General features: G+C 53.4%; 2 protein-coding genes across 5 annotated transcripts in view; one reads left to right on the top strand and one right to left on the bottom strand.

Annotated features, from left to right (window-relative positions):
• Nucleotides 1-1,337, top strand: part of Dnah17 (dynein axonemal heavy chain 17) — a 93,722-nt gene extending 92,385 nt beyond the window's left edge. Inside the window, exon 80 of the mRNA XM_046446652.2 lies at nt 676-1,337. Within this exon, the coding sequence (XP_046302608.1) occupies nt 676-923 (248 nt within the window). The 3' untranslated portion in view covers nt 924-1,337. The remainder of the gene's footprint in view (nt 1-675) is intronic.
• Nucleotides 111-18,590, bottom strand: part of Pgs1 (phosphatidylglycerophosphate synthase 1) — a 37,399-nt gene continuing 18,919 nt past the window's right edge. For 2 of the 4 annotated variants that reach the window (XM_046446653.2, XM_046446655.2), the window contains exons 7-10: nt 17,270-17,791; nt 8,115-8,263; nt 4,360-4,488; nt 111-768 (exon numbers count right to left, since the gene is read on the bottom strand). In XM_046446653.2, the coding sequence (XP_046302609.1) occupies nt 4,369-4,488; nt 8,115-8,263; nt 17,270-17,791 (791 nt within the window). In that variant the 3' untranslated portion in view covers nt 111-768; nt 4,360-4,368. Of the gene's footprint in view, nt 769-3,265; nt 3,343-4,359; nt 4,489-8,114; nt 8,264-17,269; nt 17,792-18,590 lie in introns of all 4 variants that reach the window. The other 2 variants (XR_009226963.1, XR_009226964.1) reach the window with 2 other exon arrangements.

Genomic DNA, 18,590 nt, shown 5'->3' with positions numbered 1-18,590 from the left:
CCAACCCTGCCCACTCCACAACTGCCACCACCCGACCTGTGGTGTCAGGCAAGGCCAGCGGGGGCCCAGGTACCCCATTTCCCACAGCAACCAAGACAAGCACAGCAGCAGCCGTTCCCCACATTTATTTTGGAATTCCAGACAAAGTACAAACATTATTGAATATGATGAGTAGAAATGGCAGCAGTCTGGTTAAAGGCAAATAATATTTATATATGCACATAGATGATTATGCTGCATATGGACACACAGGCTAGACGTGACACACGAGGGAGTCAGGGAACTTGGTGATCTTCAGTTGGAGTTATGATTTCTTGCCACTGAAAGTGAGAAGGCCGACAGACGAGGCTCTGGAAACACCACAAATTTAAATGGATGGAACCCAAGAGCATTAGTGCGGAGCTGTTCCTCAGTGCACAGCGAGATGCCCGGGGCACCACAGCATGCCACCACCACCCACAGTGTCCTCTGTGGACACCTGCACCCCCTGCCCTTGGCACCTGGCCTCAACTCTTCAGGAGTCTCAGGGGCACTGACCTCCTTGCAAAGGGTTGGGGGGGGGGGTGTGAGGCCAGGCCTCTCCCTGTGGGCCCCTCCCCTCACTGCCAGCACACCAGACAAGACCTGTTCGCTGCACCAGGGCTGCCCTGACCCTCGGCCACGCTGTCCCTGCAGGAGCTCGCTGGGACACCCAGACTGGAGTCATCGCTGAAGCGCGTCTGAAGGAGCTGACGCCGGCCATGCCTGTCATCTTCATCAAAGCCATTCCTGTGGACCGCATGGAGACCAAGAACATATATGAGTGTCCCGTGTACAAGACACGCATCCGCGGCCCCACCTACGTCTGGACCTTTAACCTCAAGACTAAGGAGAAGGCAGCCAAGTGGATCCTGGCGGCGGTGGCGCTGCTCCTGCAGGTGTAACTGGCCACCGGTCCTGCGCCACGGCCCCACCCTGAACCAAGTCAACCGGGCTGCAATCAGAAACGCCGCCTTGCAACTGTCACCCGCTCTTTACGGGAAGCATTGGTTATTTTCCTCTTACATAATTGAGGTGCTTTGTGACTGAGTGCACCTGGACTAGCCCGAGGGGAGGCTGGAGGCTGGAGTGTGAGAGGCGTACAGATTAAAAGGCCTGCAGTCATTGGCTGTCTCATCCATTGGGCCCAGCGCCTCAGGCCTGCCAGAGCAGGGTGCAGCTGCGGCAAGGCCCCGGCTCACCACAGCCAAGGGCAAGCACCCTACAGACCAACCCCCCAGGGGAGCGAGGGGTTGGAGAGTTGCAAGCAGCCTGGGGCACAGCAGGTGCAGCCTGTGATCTGATGATGTCCACGCACAGCCCCCCAATAGGTGCGCCATCCTCTCCTCTCCCAAGGACAAGAGGGCCTCCCCACCCTCCACCCGACCCTAGAACCTAGAAGGGCAAACTATTTATTCCACACAGGTGCCACTTCTACGTGGCTGGGGTGCTCCCCTCAGCTTTCTAAAAACCACGGGACCTTAACTGTGAGGTTGTGTCCCTGTATGTCCTGAGGGGGGAGGGTCAAAGGTGGGGAGAAAGAGACACTGTCTCCTGTCCCCACCCCCACCGTTCTGCAGGGCCAGTAAGTAGGAGGATGTGCAAAGTCCTCAGGTCCCCTTGTGAGGGTGTGCAAATCCAGGCTGGGGGTGGCTATTTTGGCCTCTACCCAATTCCAAGGCCTAGTGAGGACACCCTAAAAACTCCCCTGAACTAGGAGAGCTAGTCCACAACACACCACCTGTGCTCCAACCGCCAGCACCCGTCTGCCCCAAGGGAGTGGGCACAGAGGCGGGTGGCACACAGCCCCAGGGAGCCTGCCCAGGCCATAGGCAGCTGCGGGCTGAGTCCACTGAGTCCTCCAGCTGGCAGGAAGTCTGCAGGAGTAAGTAAGGTCCACGGGGCCCTGGGGCCACATCAAGACATCCCAGCAACACAGCCAGGCTGACTGGGGCAGTGGGGTGCAGACCAGAGAGAAGATGACTACTTAGAAACCTGGACGCAAGTCAGGGCAAGCAGGTGTAGAGCCTACACGGGTAAGATGGAACCCAGGGGGAGCGTGACAGCGTTAGCAAGCAAGAACTCTAGAAAGAAATGGCGCTCCATCTTTTTCACATGCATATTCACCCAAACCATGGGTGAAGAAGTGGTGCAGTGCAGGAAGTCTGACTCAAATCCAGAAGGGAACGCGACCCCTCGGGGCCCAAGGAAGGAAGCAGAGTTGGTGCCAATGACCCTGGCTGTCGGACACCCACCCCTGCTGGCCAGGAGGGGTGACTGCAGCCGTTCATAACCAGGCCGCAGGGACAGAAAGAAGACCGCCAATGGCCTGCCACAGCAGCTCATCTCCATTCCCCGGTAATAACCGCAAATGTGAAGTTTTTCCAATTTTGCCTTTAGAGCCTAAAATAAAACAGTAATTTATTCCACATGTGCGTATTGCGGGTAGTTGAGAAAATCCTCTCCAAACTTTCCAAGAGATGATTCACCTTTGGGTTGTCCACAGTGAGGGGAAAGCATGGTTTGGAAGAGAAACCAGGGGCCTCCAGTCTCTGCGTCTCTGGAGAGCCTGCCCAGTACTCCCATTAGCAGAGACAGAGGGAGCAGGGGCACAGAGGAACTGCTCAGGCCAGGCTGCGCACGGGGGTGGAGAAACCCTAGGAGTGCGGGGGCTGATGGAGAAGGCCTCTCCACACAGAAACCCAGTGCCCCTGCCATTCCTGCGTCTCCTCATCCCCAGGCACTAGTCTGAGGGCCGTGACACAACCCGGGGCAGTGTGGCCAAGGCCCAACTGCTTAAACTACAGCCATCCTTGTAGAAGAGTGGTGCTCGGGCCCTGGAGCCCCACCACACAGCCAGAACCTGGGAAAGATGGTCCTGGTAGCTGCCACCTCTCAGGAGGCCAGCAAGAGTGACTGCTTCCAGAAGCACGAGGCACAGGGAAGTTCTCCAGTCTGGCCCCCTAAAGTCGGGCTGCCACTCCTGGCACCTACAGAAGGCTCATGCTTTGTGCAAGATCCTGACATGCTGAGACTGCACAATAAGTTCTAAAACTGGCTCAAGACAATGGATAGGGTGGACGGACTTCTATAAATACACAGGACAGGTAGATTCAAAATGCCCTGCTTGAGATGACACAAGACGAGAGCTGGCATTATCAACAATCACAAGGTGTACAGCGTACGTGGACACTGGGTCAAATAGACAAACAAAACATTAAAATGAGCTGGGTGAGGCGGCACACACCTGTAATCCCAGCAACCCAGGAGGCTGAGGCAGGAGGATTGCAAGTTCAAGGCCAGCCTCAGCAACTCAGCAACATCCTGTCTCAAAAAATAAAAATAAAAAGGGCTGGGATATAGCTAAGTGGTAGAATGTCCCTGGTTCAATCACCAGTACACCTCCACATACACACAAGCAATTAAAATAATGAGGAAAAAACTACAGGATTAAATGCAATTTTTTTTTTTTTTAGATGAGGTTGTCAAGAGCCAAGGAACTCTACCAACAGAGAAGCATGTGCCACTATACCCCCTCACTCCCCTGTACCCCCAAGCTGAAGTCCTAACCATGCCAACGTGCGGAGGACCCAGGAAACCAACCCCATCTGGGGCCCTCCAGAGTGTGCTCAGGGTCCTGAGGAATCTGGAACACAGAGGGTCACTCCAGAGAGAGCCCACTCTCACGGCAGCCACCCACTCCCTGCCCAACCTCCAGGCATCAGGACAGCCAAGGGGTAGCTAGGGTGAGCCCTAAGGTGCACCTGCCTGTGGGACCCAACAGTGGCTTTCTGGTAGGCAGAGCATGTCTTGACACCTAGAACATCACACCTCCCTAACTGCACGTCACACAGACGTCAGGGAGACGGCAAGGCAGCAGCCCAAGGTCCAGCTCAGCCACCATGTGGTCCTGAGCTCAGCTGGCCAGAGCCCTCCCCACTCCCGGAGGGCTTCGTCCTCCTCCCATAGCTGTCTCCTGCAGGGTCCTGCTCAGCTAAGGGAAGGGAAGGACAGGCTCTGCCTCCCTCTCACCCAGGGCCTCGCACGGCCCTGGCACGGGAAGGCAGAAGGGGAGTACACACTGCTGACACAGGCGGCCCAGCACTTGGTGTGACTGGTACCTGATAAGAAGTGAACCAGCTTCCTAATTTAGCATCAGTCTTCAAAAACTTTGATGACAGCTTTCCACAATCCTACAGTAACCTCCACGTGCTTAACCAAGGAAGGGGTGAAAGAGCCCTCAGGGTTCGTTCCTTCAAGAGGGTCTCTGGTAGTCGGACCACCCCTGCCCTACCCAAAGCTCTTGGCAACACTGAGCTGAGGCGGTGCGAGAGACAGCACCTGGCGTCCTCAGAAGAAGTTCTTGATCAGTGGAGTCACCATCTTCACCCACAGCTTCACCTGCCGACTGGGCTGCTCAAAGGTGGCAGAGGACACCACACCTGACCGCAAGTAGAGCTGCTCTTGCTCCTAAGGAAGAAGAATAGACAGAAGTAGTTAGAGTCCCCTCCAGCACCAGGTAACACGGCCCTAAGACCAGCCTGGCAAACACTGTGTCAAGGCCAGAAAACACATGTCAGGCCAGAAGTGTGGGGGTGCCCAGCAGTAGGGCAGGGCAGGCCCACCGTGGTGCGGCACAATGCTTGTGGACAAGCTACAAAGCCCCATTGCTGACAATGCCAAGACACATCTTTGCACGTCTCCAACTTGGAGTGGAGGAAACACACCTGGTAGGAAAAACACTGTGGAAAGCTGTCTTGCCGTCACCTACGTCCATGACCAAGGGCCAATTAGAATAAGACACACTCCATATTTGTGTGAATACGTCAGAACAGACCTACTGTCATGAATGACTAAAAGGAACAGCAAAAAAAAAAAAAAAAGCTCACTGTCACTAAATGAATTGGTGTATATCACAACGACAAGGCCCTGGGCTTGGGCAGCCCAGGGGCAGAGTAAGTGCCTGGCACGCAGTGCAGAGCACCCTCACTCAATTCCAGCACCACCAAGAAAAAAATGCCTTTTACATAAGACACAGTTTTCCTTCCATCGAATTGGTAAAAAAGTCATTTTGTGATGTCATTATCCCGGCTGGCGTGGACTGCTGTGGAAAGGGGCACTGAGTCACCTCTCTGGAAGGCAATCTGGCAACAGGTATCAAGAGCCTTAAACGTTCCACTTGCAAGCTTCTCCCACAACAGCAACTGTGCACCCAGAAGCAAGCACTAGGGTGTCTGCACACAGACACTTACCACAGTGCACCGTGACAGGAAAGACTGGAAACCACTGACACGCCCCAAAGCTCCTTACCAGTACATCCACACGGCAAGACAGCATTCACCACGGGACAAGCACATCCCAGGAAGCTTGATAACAGGGCAGAACACACAGCACACCTGACAGAAGGAGCTGGGTGTGGGGTATATGCCTGGCACTCTTGGGAAACAGGCTCCAGGACCCCACAGACACCAAACCCTGAGCATGCTCATGTCCTTGGCACTTAAATGCACAGCCTGCGTGGACACGTCCCATGGGGGACTTCTGAATTCCACCTTACCTGTAGTATTTAAGGTACAGGCTATGTATAAATATTTGCCACACTGTATTGTTTGGGGGAAATCTGCACATGTTCAGTACAGACGGAATGATTTTCCATCCATTTTGATCCATGGGTGGTTGAATCCTTGAATTCAAAACCTGTGGGTTTGAAGGGCCAGCAGTAATCCTAATTCCTTTTTTAAAAAAATGTTACGCCTTTCCACGCATACACAGAATGAAAGGGAATGAGGAGCTCTGACCAAAGGCTAGTTTCTTCTAATTTTTCTTTACAAAATGTTTATTACTTTCACGTCTGAAACACGTGCACAGGCTTTGCCTCCGAGTGTGTGGAGGCTCTCTGGAAGGAGAACGTTACTTTCTTAAGCCATGTGCCCTTAGGTGCTGTCCTCTCCTGACTGAGCCGCAAGACCAGGCGGGGGACCAAGCGTCTTATCTAGGAATTCCAGGCTGTGCCTGCGTCCACACCATCCAGAGGCTCCTGTCAGGATGACCAGGCACACAGTCCCACAAATGCAGGGCCACACAAGAGGGACGCTGTGTGAGGGAAGACCAGGTCACCTCGGGTGTCGGCAGCTGCACTTCCTGCTGTCCCTCTTGGCTGTGCTCGCTGCCCTGGTCATGAAGCACAACCTGAGGCCACGTCCACGTGCGCAGACCCTCAGCTGCTGTTCTACCCAGCTCCAGGTGCCACAAACATGGGAGCTAATTCTATGGCCTCCCAATTGCTGCTGCTGAGCTCCAAATCCCTGGTGGGAAGTGCCTGCAGGAGGAGCCAGCTCTGGTCTCAGGGGCGGGTCTGCAACTGCAGCCCTGCATTCTCAGTGAACAGGCAGCCAAGGCTGCGATGAGATTACCAGCACAACTTCCGTGTCCTCAGACTCCACAACAGGGATGGAGAAGGAAGTCAGCTGGCCGGGGTCACAATGCTTTTCGAGGGAGCATTTCTTGGGTCACAAGTGGAAAACTGTTCTCTGAACAAAGCCAGGAAGCTTTCCACTTTTATTGTATGCACTAAGTGAAGGGAGGGACTTCGGATTCTGATAAAGATATCTCCCCATTCCCAGAGCTCCACGTGACCTGGCCAGGGCCCTTCCCTGTGTCCCAGCAGAACTACAGCAGCAGCTGCTGAGAGCAAAGACCCCAGCTGCTGGGGCTGCAGGGACTTTCTGGTGTGTGGCTGGCTGCACAGCCCCAGTAGTACTTGGCGCTCGAGGACCAGGCACTGTAGTCCTGGCACAGAGGCAGACCAGCAGAATAATCTAGAAATGCATTTCTGCAATTCACAAGCATAGAATCAATCTCTTACCACCCTCCCACAATCCAAAGCCCCTGAGACTCAGGTTTGGGAAGAAAATATCCCAAATATGTTATTTGAGAAAGCAGCTCCCAACCACAACTGGCCCAGCTTTTCTCAAGATCCAGGATGTGGGTTGAGTTCCCTGACTCAGGAAGTGGGGAACGGTCAGTACCAAGACCCTGGGCATAGGCCTGGGGCACTTACTTCTCAAGTCAACCCAGATTCCCCACACAACTCGTCCCCACCCCAGGCCAAAATAACCAACAACTCTATAGTTGGGCCGTCTGTGCACACAGTTCTCTCTGTCCTGGAGGCCAGAGTCCAGATCCCGGGGATAAGAGCTCCAGTCTGTCTTTCCTATAAGCTAGGATCTGAGGCCAGTGGCTGCCCCCTTACAATGGAATCTCTCAGCTTGTGGGGGCTTCTTCCACAGCTTGCTATGTCTCCCTGCAAGAAGAAAGCTGCTGGATAAATCCAGTGTCCCAGGGCCACCCAGGCCTGCTCTTCCATGGACAGGAGACTGCAGGAGGAGGCCCAGGGAACGAGGCAGCACCCCCTCCCCGTCCAAGAGCTCAGCAGCACTTCCCAACGCTGCAGTGAACGCTGAACGGGTCAGCCCTGGGCTTCCAAAGCCTGGCCTACAGCACGTTTCTGCACACCTGTGACTCAGGAGGGGAAGCTAACGCTGCCCAAGGAAAGGCTCACACCCTCAAGAACCCAAAGCACTGCAGGCCGCACCCATATGGGGCCTGTGCTTCCTTTTCAAAAGTCCATCAATATTGTTGTAGGTGACCAAATACTAAAGTCTATGTAAAATCATACGTGAATTCTTGGTTACATTGTTATCTAAAGAGAAAACAAAACACTGCTACCATCTAGAGAAGGCCAAATCCACTGCTGGCCCTTAAAGAGCTGCCCTTGTTCTTCGAAGAGGTAGGCCCTCTGAACAGTATAGGACAAGTCCCCAAGACATGAGTCCATACCGCCCCGCAGCTGCAAGACCAAGGGCCTGATCTTCCAAGGCTTCTCTGACGCAGGTCTCTGAAAGGCCCCACTACCCCCTCACTGCAGACCTGGGGGAACTCAAGATGTCTTTCTCAGTCCTAGTCTCACTGCCTCAGCAGACAATGGCAGGAGACAGCTCTTGGAGCAGCCCAGTGAACCTGGGCCAGGCTGGGTACCAGCCGCACCCCCCCCCCCGCCCCCCCGCACACCCAGGAATCCCACTGCTTCAACCAACCTGGTGGAGCTGCTGCTGCAGGGATCGGCTCTCTGTCACGATGGCGATCTGGGCCTCCAGGTCCCGGTGAACTGACCTGTACCCAAAATTAGGAGAGCCAATCAGCGTGAGACAGGGCAGGCTGCTCCCTGCCAGGTACAGCCAGAGGCCTGCAGGGAAAAGGAAATGGGCAGACAGAAAATGAGCATAGAATCTGCCAACATCCACACCACGCACTGTGTCAACCTAAGAGAAAAGCAGCTGGCCAGGCTCTCTGGTCGAGAGGTGGCCAGGAGGTCCACCCCCACACCCTGTGCTGGGGCGCAACAGACACCCCAGCCAATGCTGCTCTGCACTCCCCACCACTCTGTGCTATGGCCTTGGGTCCCACACAGGATGAGCAGCTGGGTTCCTTGGGGGAACCCAGCGAAGCTGGCCTAAGGTTGGCTCTCACAGGCCGCCCACAATTGTGCCCCAGGGAGAGCAGGGCTTCAATCCCAGCTCTGTGAACTGCCTCTGCCATCTCTGGGCCTGCCAAAGCTGCCGGTGAAGCTCAGGCCCGCATGGGCAGCAGCTGCTATCCCCAACCCCAGGGCGGGAGGCAAGGGAAGAGGCACGGGAAGCAGCAGGTAAGGAACAGCAACCCTCTGCCTGGGCCAGCCGATTGTGCTGTCACCAAGGAGAGACAAGGCACTGGGTAAGAAAGAACAGGCCTGCCTGAGGACACACAGCCGCCCTTCCTGCCTCCAGACAGGGGACACACAGTCTCCCTTACCCAGCCTCCCTATTTCAAGCTGTTAACACACCAGAAAGCCAGGAAGCCCAGAGGGGCTCCAGGCCAGACCTCTGCTCTCACTGGCAGTGGGGCTTAAGGACTTCCCTTTCGACTGCACTCAGCAAAGTCCATCTGGGCCAACAAAGGAGAGAACCTGAGGGCCCTGCAAGTTTCTGTCTCTCTCAGAGAAACACTGGTTCCCATTTTTTGCTAGGAGATGGGTCAAGGATCAGCAGGAAGACTGTGTGTCTGACCATACCCTGGAGACATTTCTGTAACAAAGGTCGTGGGTTCTCTCAGAATCCTGACCTGTCGTCTAAGACAACAGGCAGGTCCTCATTCTATAACCTCCCAAATCCCAAGACCTGCTTTCACAATTCAGCCCCCCAAAAACCTACTCCTAACAGAAGATTCCCAAAACCTGACCTCCCAAGGACGTATGCTGCTCAAAACATCCTCTTCTTCCGGGCAGCATGGATTCAGCATGGCCTCCACACTTTCCTCCTCACCGCACCCTCACTCACACCAGAAAACCCAGCCCAGTGTGTTACCACGTGCTTGTAGGCCCCTGTGGGCAAATGCACGGGATCAACTTCCCACCACGTCTCCTCCACCAATGGGATGCTCTTAAAGGCCTGAGACCTGCATGACCACAGCTGGCAGTCTGTAACACACACCACGTTCCCAAAATAGAAGACCATTTCCTAATTCTCACTCAGAGCAGGAGCATTTCCAAGAACAGCTTGGGTAAGAGGTGACGAGGCCCTGCCGCCTGTTCCTGTAATGGGCTCGTCCCCTCCCTTACAGAGGGCCACATCAAAGCCAGTTGCTTGCCCTGTACCCACTTCATCAATGGGGCCTCAGGCTGTGCAGATAATTCAAGAGGCCACACGCAGGGCAGGCTGTCCCCTCTGTGGGGTCCAAGGGAAGGCTGCTCTCTGCACTGGCCGCTCTTCACATGCACATGCCTTACCCCACGCCAACGCTCCCAGAGCATGGAGCCGGGAGAGATGAGACACAGGGTAGGAACTCCAGCAGCCTCAGCCCCAAGACAAGAGATTCCTCCCACCTGCTGAAGCTAGTCCCTACTCTTCTCATGACAACAGCAGCCTCTTATAAACACTGGGACACCTGTAATCCCAGTGACTCAGGAGGCTGAGGCAGGAAGACCGAAATTCAAGGACAGCCTCAGCAACTTAGCGACACCCTGTTTTAAATAAAATATAAAGGGCTGGGGTACAGCTCAGTGGTAAAGCACTTGCCTAGCATATGTGAGGCCCTGGATTCAATCCCCAGTGCCACAAAAGAAAAGAAAAACTAAAGAGCAAATGGCAAGCCTGGTCCCCACTGGTGAGATCCACTGAGACAGTGATCTATACCCACTGGTGAGATCCACTGAGATAGTGAAAAACACTACCAAGGAGGGACACTGCCCACACTACCAGAGGTGGCACAGGGCACCTGTGTCCCAGGGAGCCCTGCTGGGAAAGCGGTCTCCCTCCATCTGAACTCTTCCAGGAAGGCAAGTTCATCACTGGTCTGCACCCTGAGAACAGCTGGGAAATTTCCAGCGGGTGGGGAAATCAAGAAAACCCCTGAAGTGCAGTTTCATCTCCTTTGCTCCTGTCAGGCCTGCAGCTCAGGATGCTGGCTGTGCGTGCACAGGGAAGACGCAGGGACTTGCTGTCGGGAAACATGCTTCCGGTGCAGGGCCATAAAATGTTATCAAGCCCCAGCTCCTCACCCCAGGGCCTGACCTTTGGGCCCAACATCTCTACCATTCCAGGAACCAGCAGGAACTGCAGCAGGAAGTAGGGGGAAGCACCCTGCTATGGAGAAAGTGACTTTAGGAGCAGACTGGGGTGCAGGCTGTTCACAAGGCAGAGGAGGACTGCAGACCTGGGACCCTAGGGAGCAGGGGAGGCCAAGGCAGCCATGACCGCCTGGAGCCCAGCAGAAAGCACGTGAGTGGAAGGCCACATGAGGACAGAGCTGGACTCAAGTCAAAGGCCCCTGCTGCCACCCAGCTCTGGGCCTCCTTCTCGAAAAAGTGACACCAGCCTCTGCCCTTCTCAACAGTCACCTTGTCCATCTGATGCAAAAGCCAGTTCACAGCACTTTTCAGTCTCCTGCAGAGGCCCTAGACACCTCCTGCAGGATGGCACAGGCCCCATCCCAGCCCATGCAGTTCTGCAAGCCTAGGAAGCCCATAGGGCTTTACTGTCTGCCCCCTGCCTGGGTCGCTCCTGCCCAAGGCAGACGTGGGCCACTCTCTCTCTCTCTTCACTTAGGCTCTGCCCAAATGTCAGGTCCTCAGAGGGGCCCTCCCTGGCTCTTAGGCCCGTCAGCCTGGATCCCTTCTCCTAACTTGGTCTTGTTCACCTGACGTGTATTGGTACGAATTCCTCTGCTCTCCTTCTGCTTCCAATTAGACTGAAAGCCCCAGGAGACAAGAAGTCCCTCTTGGCCCAGTGAGCTAATTCCACTGCTTTGAATGATGTACGACACATGGTAGGACCTCAATAAATATCTGTTTGAATAAAATGAGTAACGATGACTCTTCCAACAAAAGATTAGATTAAGTAAGGTTCGAAAGCAGAAGCTCAAGGATACTTTAGATCAGGGGCATTCTCTCAGGATCTTGCCCAGAAACCCACACGTATGCATCTCCCCTGCAGGCCCCTACAGTAGTCTGCAATCAGGCCCTGGTAAAAAACAAGGAGAAAAAAGTCACCCTGGCCTCCGCTCCAGGGAAAAGCACCTGCTGGCTCTGGTGTCAGAACAACTCTCTGAAACTCCTCCCGTGCACCTCAGCCTGAGGCGACAGTATGCACCAGCACAGCCCTAAGCGGAGCACCCCGGAAGGGTTCCAGGTGAGAGCCTTCCCACTGCCGCAAAGGCTCACAGGGTGGGGCTTCTGGCTCTCACCATCAGTTCACTTGTAGGCACCATGTCAATCAGCCTATCAGGAAGACAATAAAAATAGTGAAATTCTCACAATCATTAACAGATTCCGCTGTCAGCAGGAGCCAGAAATCTCTCAATCCTATGGCCCTGCTCCACCCTGGCCACACACGTGGTGTTGTTAACGTAGAGTACTGAATCCAGAACAAATGAAGTCATCGATCTAAACTCAATGAACTCATTTTCTGATCCTCCCCTAAAATGCAAGCCCAGGGCTCAGCCCACACATAGATCCTGCACCTAGGTGCACAGTGTGGGCACGGTCCCTGTCGAGAGGGCTGCTGGCTCTCAGGACAGGGTTGGGACATGGTTGGCCTATTTCACGCTCTCAGCAAGAAGCTGGAGTTGAGTGTGAGCGCTGCCCTGGCCTCACCCCTCCACGGGCAGGAAGCCGACAGGCTGGAACACAGCTTGATACCTCACACTCAGCCTCTGCTGAAGCTGTGGGCTGTCACAGACCTCAAGGTGAGTCTCCAGCATGTGGCACACTACACTTACAGGCTGAAAATGGCAGGCAGCTGGGCTCTCCTCCCCACCCCAGTGCTCTACAGGGACCAGGCTGGGGGCGGGTGGGCCCGGGGCCCAATCAGATGAGTCTGCTGCAGCATCTAAAGTAGCCTCTGGGCAGAGTCCGGATTCTTCCCTGGCTCCCAGAACCTCGTGCTGCCACACCTACAGGGCAAGGAATGAGGGCCAGGCAACAGGAAACTGGCAAACCATGAGTCATAGGAGCAGCCGGCAGCCTGCTGCTAACACGGAGGGCTGCCCAGCCGCATACCAAGGGGAGCTCCTGAGGACTCCCATTCTGGGGACCCAAGAGTTGCAGGTGAAGGCCTCTGGCTTCAAGCTGTCCTTCACCACCCAGAGGCAGGGAGAGCAGCAGCAGAACTCCACAGACCAACTCCCAATGGCTCCCAACAAGGCAGCAACTTGAAGAAGGTGGGCAAGAAGACACACTCCATGGAACTTGACTTGTCTTATTTTTCATTGTTTTGTGTGTGGTGTTAGGAATGGAACCCAGGGCCTCATACATACCAGGCAAGTGCTCTACCACTGAAAAACTCCAATTTTTTATTCTTCCAGGGGAGCAATACGAGGTACAGGTATACATTCTGGTGATGCTGGGTGGCAGCACCACGCTGCAGCTCCCACAGGCTCGAGTGATGAGGGACCACTGGCACTCCACTGTGTTCCTGGGGCTCAGCTGGGAGGTCAGCAGGTTAAGTGCATCAAGTGTTTTCAACTCACAGTATTTTCCTTATGTTACTTTCAACTCACATTATCTTCAACTTAAAATGGACTTATCAGAACATACCCCCATGTGTACAGGTAACAAAGCCAGAGACCCCACATCTAGAGAACGAGACTTTTGTCCAACTGTCAATCATCTGCTCTGAGCTAACTGAGCCACTCCTAGCCCAGGCCCTCGATGTCAACACAGCACCAGTCTCATGACCCCAGAGGCATCCCTCCTGGCTTATGCCACTGGTCATGCTAAAGAAAGTCAATGTGCATCCTGCCACCCTGCTCTCCTGTTAATTCAGTGCCATCACCCTACTTGACAGAAAGGAAACTGAACCATTCCTTCAGCTTCTACCCAGGGTAAAACTGAACCAAGAACCAGGGTCCTGGGCAAACATGCGGTAACGTCTATACTAAAGCACACTGACACCAGATCTTCGGAAGAGGTGTCCTTTGCAAAAGTGAAACACAAGACTAAACAGATAATCCATATGGCAAAAGGAGTCTCTAGGGCATGATGTTAAACAGAAGGCACCTCTGGCTAGTTTACTAAAATACGTCACAAAACTGAAGTCTATTAAGAAACAATGAAGTGAGCTCTTGGGCGCAGCGGTGCACGCCTGTGATCCCAGGGGCTCAGGTGGCTGAGGCAGGAAGACAGCTTCAAGGCCATCTCACTCAGTAACTTAGGAAGAACCTGTCTCAAAATAAAATATAAAAAGGGCGGGGGATGTAGCTCAGTGGTAGAATGCTTGCCTAGCATGTATCAGGTCTTGGGTTCAATCCTCACTACTAAAAAAAAAATAGATAAATAAGAAATGAGCAAAGTCTGCAAGTGAGGTAAACCTCTAGTCGGGCTGGGGAACAGAATAAACACCACTTCCACCACTAGTCACCACACAAGGATCTCTCCAACAAGGCATCTGAGCAACTGCTGGATGTTCCCAGCAACATCTGATAACACAAAATACTAAAGACCTTTGGATTTCCTGCCATCAAGCTGCACTGAAACCCACTGGCACCACTTAACCAGTGTGGTCATTTCCCACAGAAGACTGTCTCTCCCAGCCTCGCCTTCAGGCTTCCCCAGGGCAGGAACCAAACCCACCTTCCCTGCAGAGCCACCCTTACAGGGCCATCAGCAGTCCAACACACAGTCCTCGAAGTTTCCTGTGGTCTGATTCCCAGGGATGCTGCCAGTGTGTAGGGATCTGGAATCTAGGGCCCCGGGCTCACTCTCCAAGGCTTCTGGGAGCAGGAAAAGACAAGATCAGATCAGGCCCATCCCACAGGAGAATTGGGTAAAGGAATTGTGGTATTGGCTACACAGTGATCAAAACTTTCTGGGGCTCAAACAGGCCCGCAACTTGTACCTAGCATGAGCCTTACAGGAAATGGTCCAGCGCACCAGCAATCCAAATCCACAAACCACAACCGTCTCCTGACACAGGCTGCTTTAGGGAAACGACCATTAACAGGTGAGCCAGAAAGGGCTGCTAAGACCCCACTATGGATGATAGCCACCAAGCAAGGAGGGACGCTGGCCTTGCACTTCAGCATGGAATGACTCTAGCTCCTGGCTTAAGGATGCTCTGCTCACAAGAACTTCCTCCATGCACCATCTGGCCCCCAACCACCCACCTCTGCCATACACACACACCCACATGTGCCCTGGGATCTCCATGCCTCCCCACCAACTCTGCACTCCCAGAGGGCAGAGCCCCACCCATACCAGCGTAGAAGGGAGGGAGCAGTAGGAGCACATAATCCGGGAAAAGGTGAGGCACACTGGAAAAGCCAGTTGGGTACTTCTGCTTCAAAGGTACTAGGGAGTCGCCACAGAGACTCTTCCTCGGAGCTGCACTGGTACGCCTGTGGCGACTCCCTAGTGCCTCTGAAGGACCACAATACCACAATTCCTGCAGGCGGAGCTGGAGCAGCTGAAGAGCGCTGCACAGCTGTGCCTCCACTCAGCCTGGGCCTGGGCTACACCCTGGTACCTCTTCAAAGCTCAAAGCTTCTCCCAGCTGCTCAGCTCTTCCTCTGATGCCCCACCCCAGGGCACTGTTGTGATTCCCAGAAGGAACAAGGCCAACCTGAAAATACTTTCCACACACCTCCCTGCCGGCCCTACCCATCCTGAGACACCTGACCGCCAGGCTAGTTCCGTCCATGACATGCTAGGATGAGTCCAACAGTACAATGGGGCAGTCACTTCCCACAGCAAGCAATGCCACCTGCCTAGGCAGGTGTGGGGCCTCAAAACACAATGGGGCCAGTGTGGACAAGCCAGGAGCCTCACCATGTTTTCTAAGGCTGGGCAGCAAAATCTCCTAGGTATAGGGAGTAAACACACCAAGTTAAGGGCTGGGGCTGCGGCTAGGAGCTAAGCACCTGCCTAGAATGTATAAGACCCTGGGGTCAACCCCCAGCTCTGCAAAAAATAAATAAATAAATTACCAGGGTAGGTTCACCCAGAAAGCTAGACTCAGGTCTTGGATGGCCTAAATGTTAGTGCTTCTTAAAATGTATCCACACTGAAAATGCTAGTTTTAGGAGATTGAAAAAAGGGTTTGACCTAGGAATTTAAAGATGTCTTCGATGACACAGGCATACGCATGGCACCCAAGAAAGAGGCCAAAGCAACAGCACCATCCTCCCTAGCTCAGCTCTTCTAAAAGATTAAGGATGGGCAAAACAGCCAGGGTGAGCAAAAGAGGCCTCAGGACTGCCCAAAAAGAAGCCAGAAGAGCCACATATGGAATTCCCAGCCCAAGTCCCTAGGACTGTCCATTCCTCTTAAACTCTCAGGTCAGCACTCTAGAGGTAGGCATACTCACAACGCCCAGCAGTCAAAGGGCAAGCCCACTGGGAAACACTAGAATTTTGTTTTACTCAGTGCTAAGGATCAAACCCAGGGCCTCACACATGCTGGACAACTGAGCTACAAGCCCAGCCCTGCCTCTGCACCCCTTTTTTTCAGACAGGGTTTAAGTTGCCGAGTTTGACCTCAAACGTGTGATTCTCCTGCCTTGATCTTCCAAGTAGCTGAGATTACAGGGCTGTACCATAAGCTTGAGGTTTTTCTTAACACTGGGGATTGAACCCAGGGGCACTTAACTGCTGAGCCACATCCCCAGCCCTTTCTTCATATTTTGTCTAGAGACAGGGTCTCAATCAGTTGCTTATGGCCTTGCTAAGTTGCTGAGGCTGGCTTGGAATCTAGACCCTCATGCTTCAGCCTCCAGAGCCAATGGAATTGCAGACGTGTGCCACCATGCCCAATAAGCTTGAGGTTTTAAATGTACTTCATCACAGTTCAAAAAGGTACACATAAGAATATGCCCCCACCTGGGCTGTGCTACTAGATATCTGAGAGGGATCACAATAAAAAACTGATCTGGACTAGAACTCACTTCCCACCTAGACGTTAAGTATATAGGACATTCATCAATAAGAACTAAACATTGAAGAATACTGGTTCCATTTTCTGAGTTACAGGGAGAAAAAGGTGGAGACTGGCACACTGGAGAAAACAAAGAAGAAATGGTGAGAAAAAGAAAGAAAAAGGATGTTGATGGCAAACCCAAGATCCCTGATGATCGTTGCTCTGCCAACAAGCAGAAGCACCATGATGAGATGTGACTAAGTCATATCCAGTCCCTGTCTGAGATTACATGTACTGCATTTTTTACAAGAGTCACCAAAATGGTTTCCATTTGTTAGTCTTTGGTGTGTAAAAGAAAGAGATTTCCCACAACTAACATTTGCTTGAAGTAGCACCCGTCTGTAATCCCAGCAACTCGGGAGGCTGAGACAGGAGGATTGAAAGTTCAAGGCACCCTAAACAACTTAAGTGAAACCCTGTCTCAAAATAAAAAAATTAAAAAGGCTGGGGATGGAGTTCAGTGGTAAAGTGCGCAGGGTTCAATCCCTAGTACTCCCCTTGCCAAAAAATTGACTTGAGTATTTTAACCCTCACCTCCCCAGGACTCAAGACCACCCCACTGGGCCTGGGGGAGCACCATGAGCACCATGGGAGAAAGGATGGAGTACCACGGGCATGGCGGGTGTTCCGCAGGGGCCAGCACAGTACAGCTAGCCCAGTCCCTGCCAGAACGCCAAGAGTGTGCCGCGCCCCACCACCAAAAGCCTCCCCCATGTTGGAGCAATCCTGAGGCCAGCCACCACATACCTTTGGCATGGAATGTCCAGCCCCTCCTCCAGTATTCCTGTAGCTGAACTCGCTCCTGCTGCCCCAGGCTGCACACCTCGCTATAGAACTGCCGCTCAATGTGCACATAGGCTGCAGGGATGGCACCTGCCACCCCCTTGGCTCCAAAGAAGCCATTCACCTCTGGAGAGGCCAGCAGGATCTGGTACTCTGCCCGTGTACCCAAGACCAGGTCCATGTAGGCCTGGGTCAGATTGAAGTAGCCCGTTGTAAGGTAGACCCTAGCACCTCGCTCAGCCTCAGTCAGCAGGGTCTCTGTGACAATCTCATCAATCTGGATCTCAAAGGGCTTCATCTGTATCAATGGATAAATCCAGGTGTCGGGTGCTGGTCTGCGATCACCAGCAGCTGCTGCCTCCTCCTGTGTCAGTAAGGAGTCCCCGTGGAAGGTCTGGGCATGCAGCATCTGCTGGCGAGTCCGGGCGGAGTGGATCACATCCATGACCCGCTTATTGGCGGCCTTGCAGTATGCAGCCCGGTCACCTAGAGGGAGACAAGAGGAAGAGGAGGAGAAATGAGGAGTCAGGACTCTGCTGGCTCAGCCACAGCATGTGACAGGCATGTGAAGATGTGCAAGCAGAACACACGCCTCTTTTTCCTCTGGTACTGGGGAATAAACCCAGGAGTGCTCTTCCCCTGAGCTATGTCTCCAACTTTTTATTTATTTGGGAGAGGGTCTCGCTAAGTTGCCTCAGCTGGCCTTATACTTGCAATCCTCCTGTCTCAGCCTCCCAGACCACTAGGATTACAGGCGTGCAACACATGTCCAGCCAGAACATGTACTGAGTGAGCTCCAGGCATGAAACCCTGAGCAAGACTCCTCCAAGGATACAGCTGCCCAGAATAAGGACCTTGCCCACAGAGAGAAATAAAAGGGAACATCTATATGATCTCCAACTGCAAAAAGCTCAAAATCAGAAAAGATGAACTTGGGGTGACAAATCAGGACAGTGGTTACCATGGGGAATAACACCTGGGGAAGGGCCAAGGGGAGTTTCTGGAGAACAATCCACTATGAACAGGCACATGAGCTATACCTGTGACTGGTGTTCTATGTGAACTTCATGAGAAAGTTTGTGTATATAAAGCCAAATCAGTATAGCTAAAACAGAGTGGGCACATACCATGACAAGCGTGCAGAGAAGCATAAGCATAATTAACCACCAGTGGTGACACACACGGAATCCTCTGAGGGCAGGCTCTGGGCAGTATAGGGAGCAACTATCCTCTCTGAGAGGACGATGGTGGCAAGTGACTGGGCAGACAACTAGGTGGAACAATA

Source organism: Marmota monax, unplaced genomic scaffold (assembly GCF_021218885.2).
Source record: "Marmota monax isolate L192 unplaced genomic scaffold, Marmota_monax_Labrador192_F-V1.1 WCK01_AAM20220418_F8-fsc00353, whole genome shotgun sequence".
Classification (NCBI taxonomy): domain Eukaryota; kingdom Metazoa; phylum Chordata; class Mammalia; order Rodentia; family Sciuridae; genus Marmota; species Marmota monax.
The sequence above is the reverse complement of the archived record's forward strand: the minus strand, read 5'-3'. Positions and strand labels throughout refer to the sequence as shown.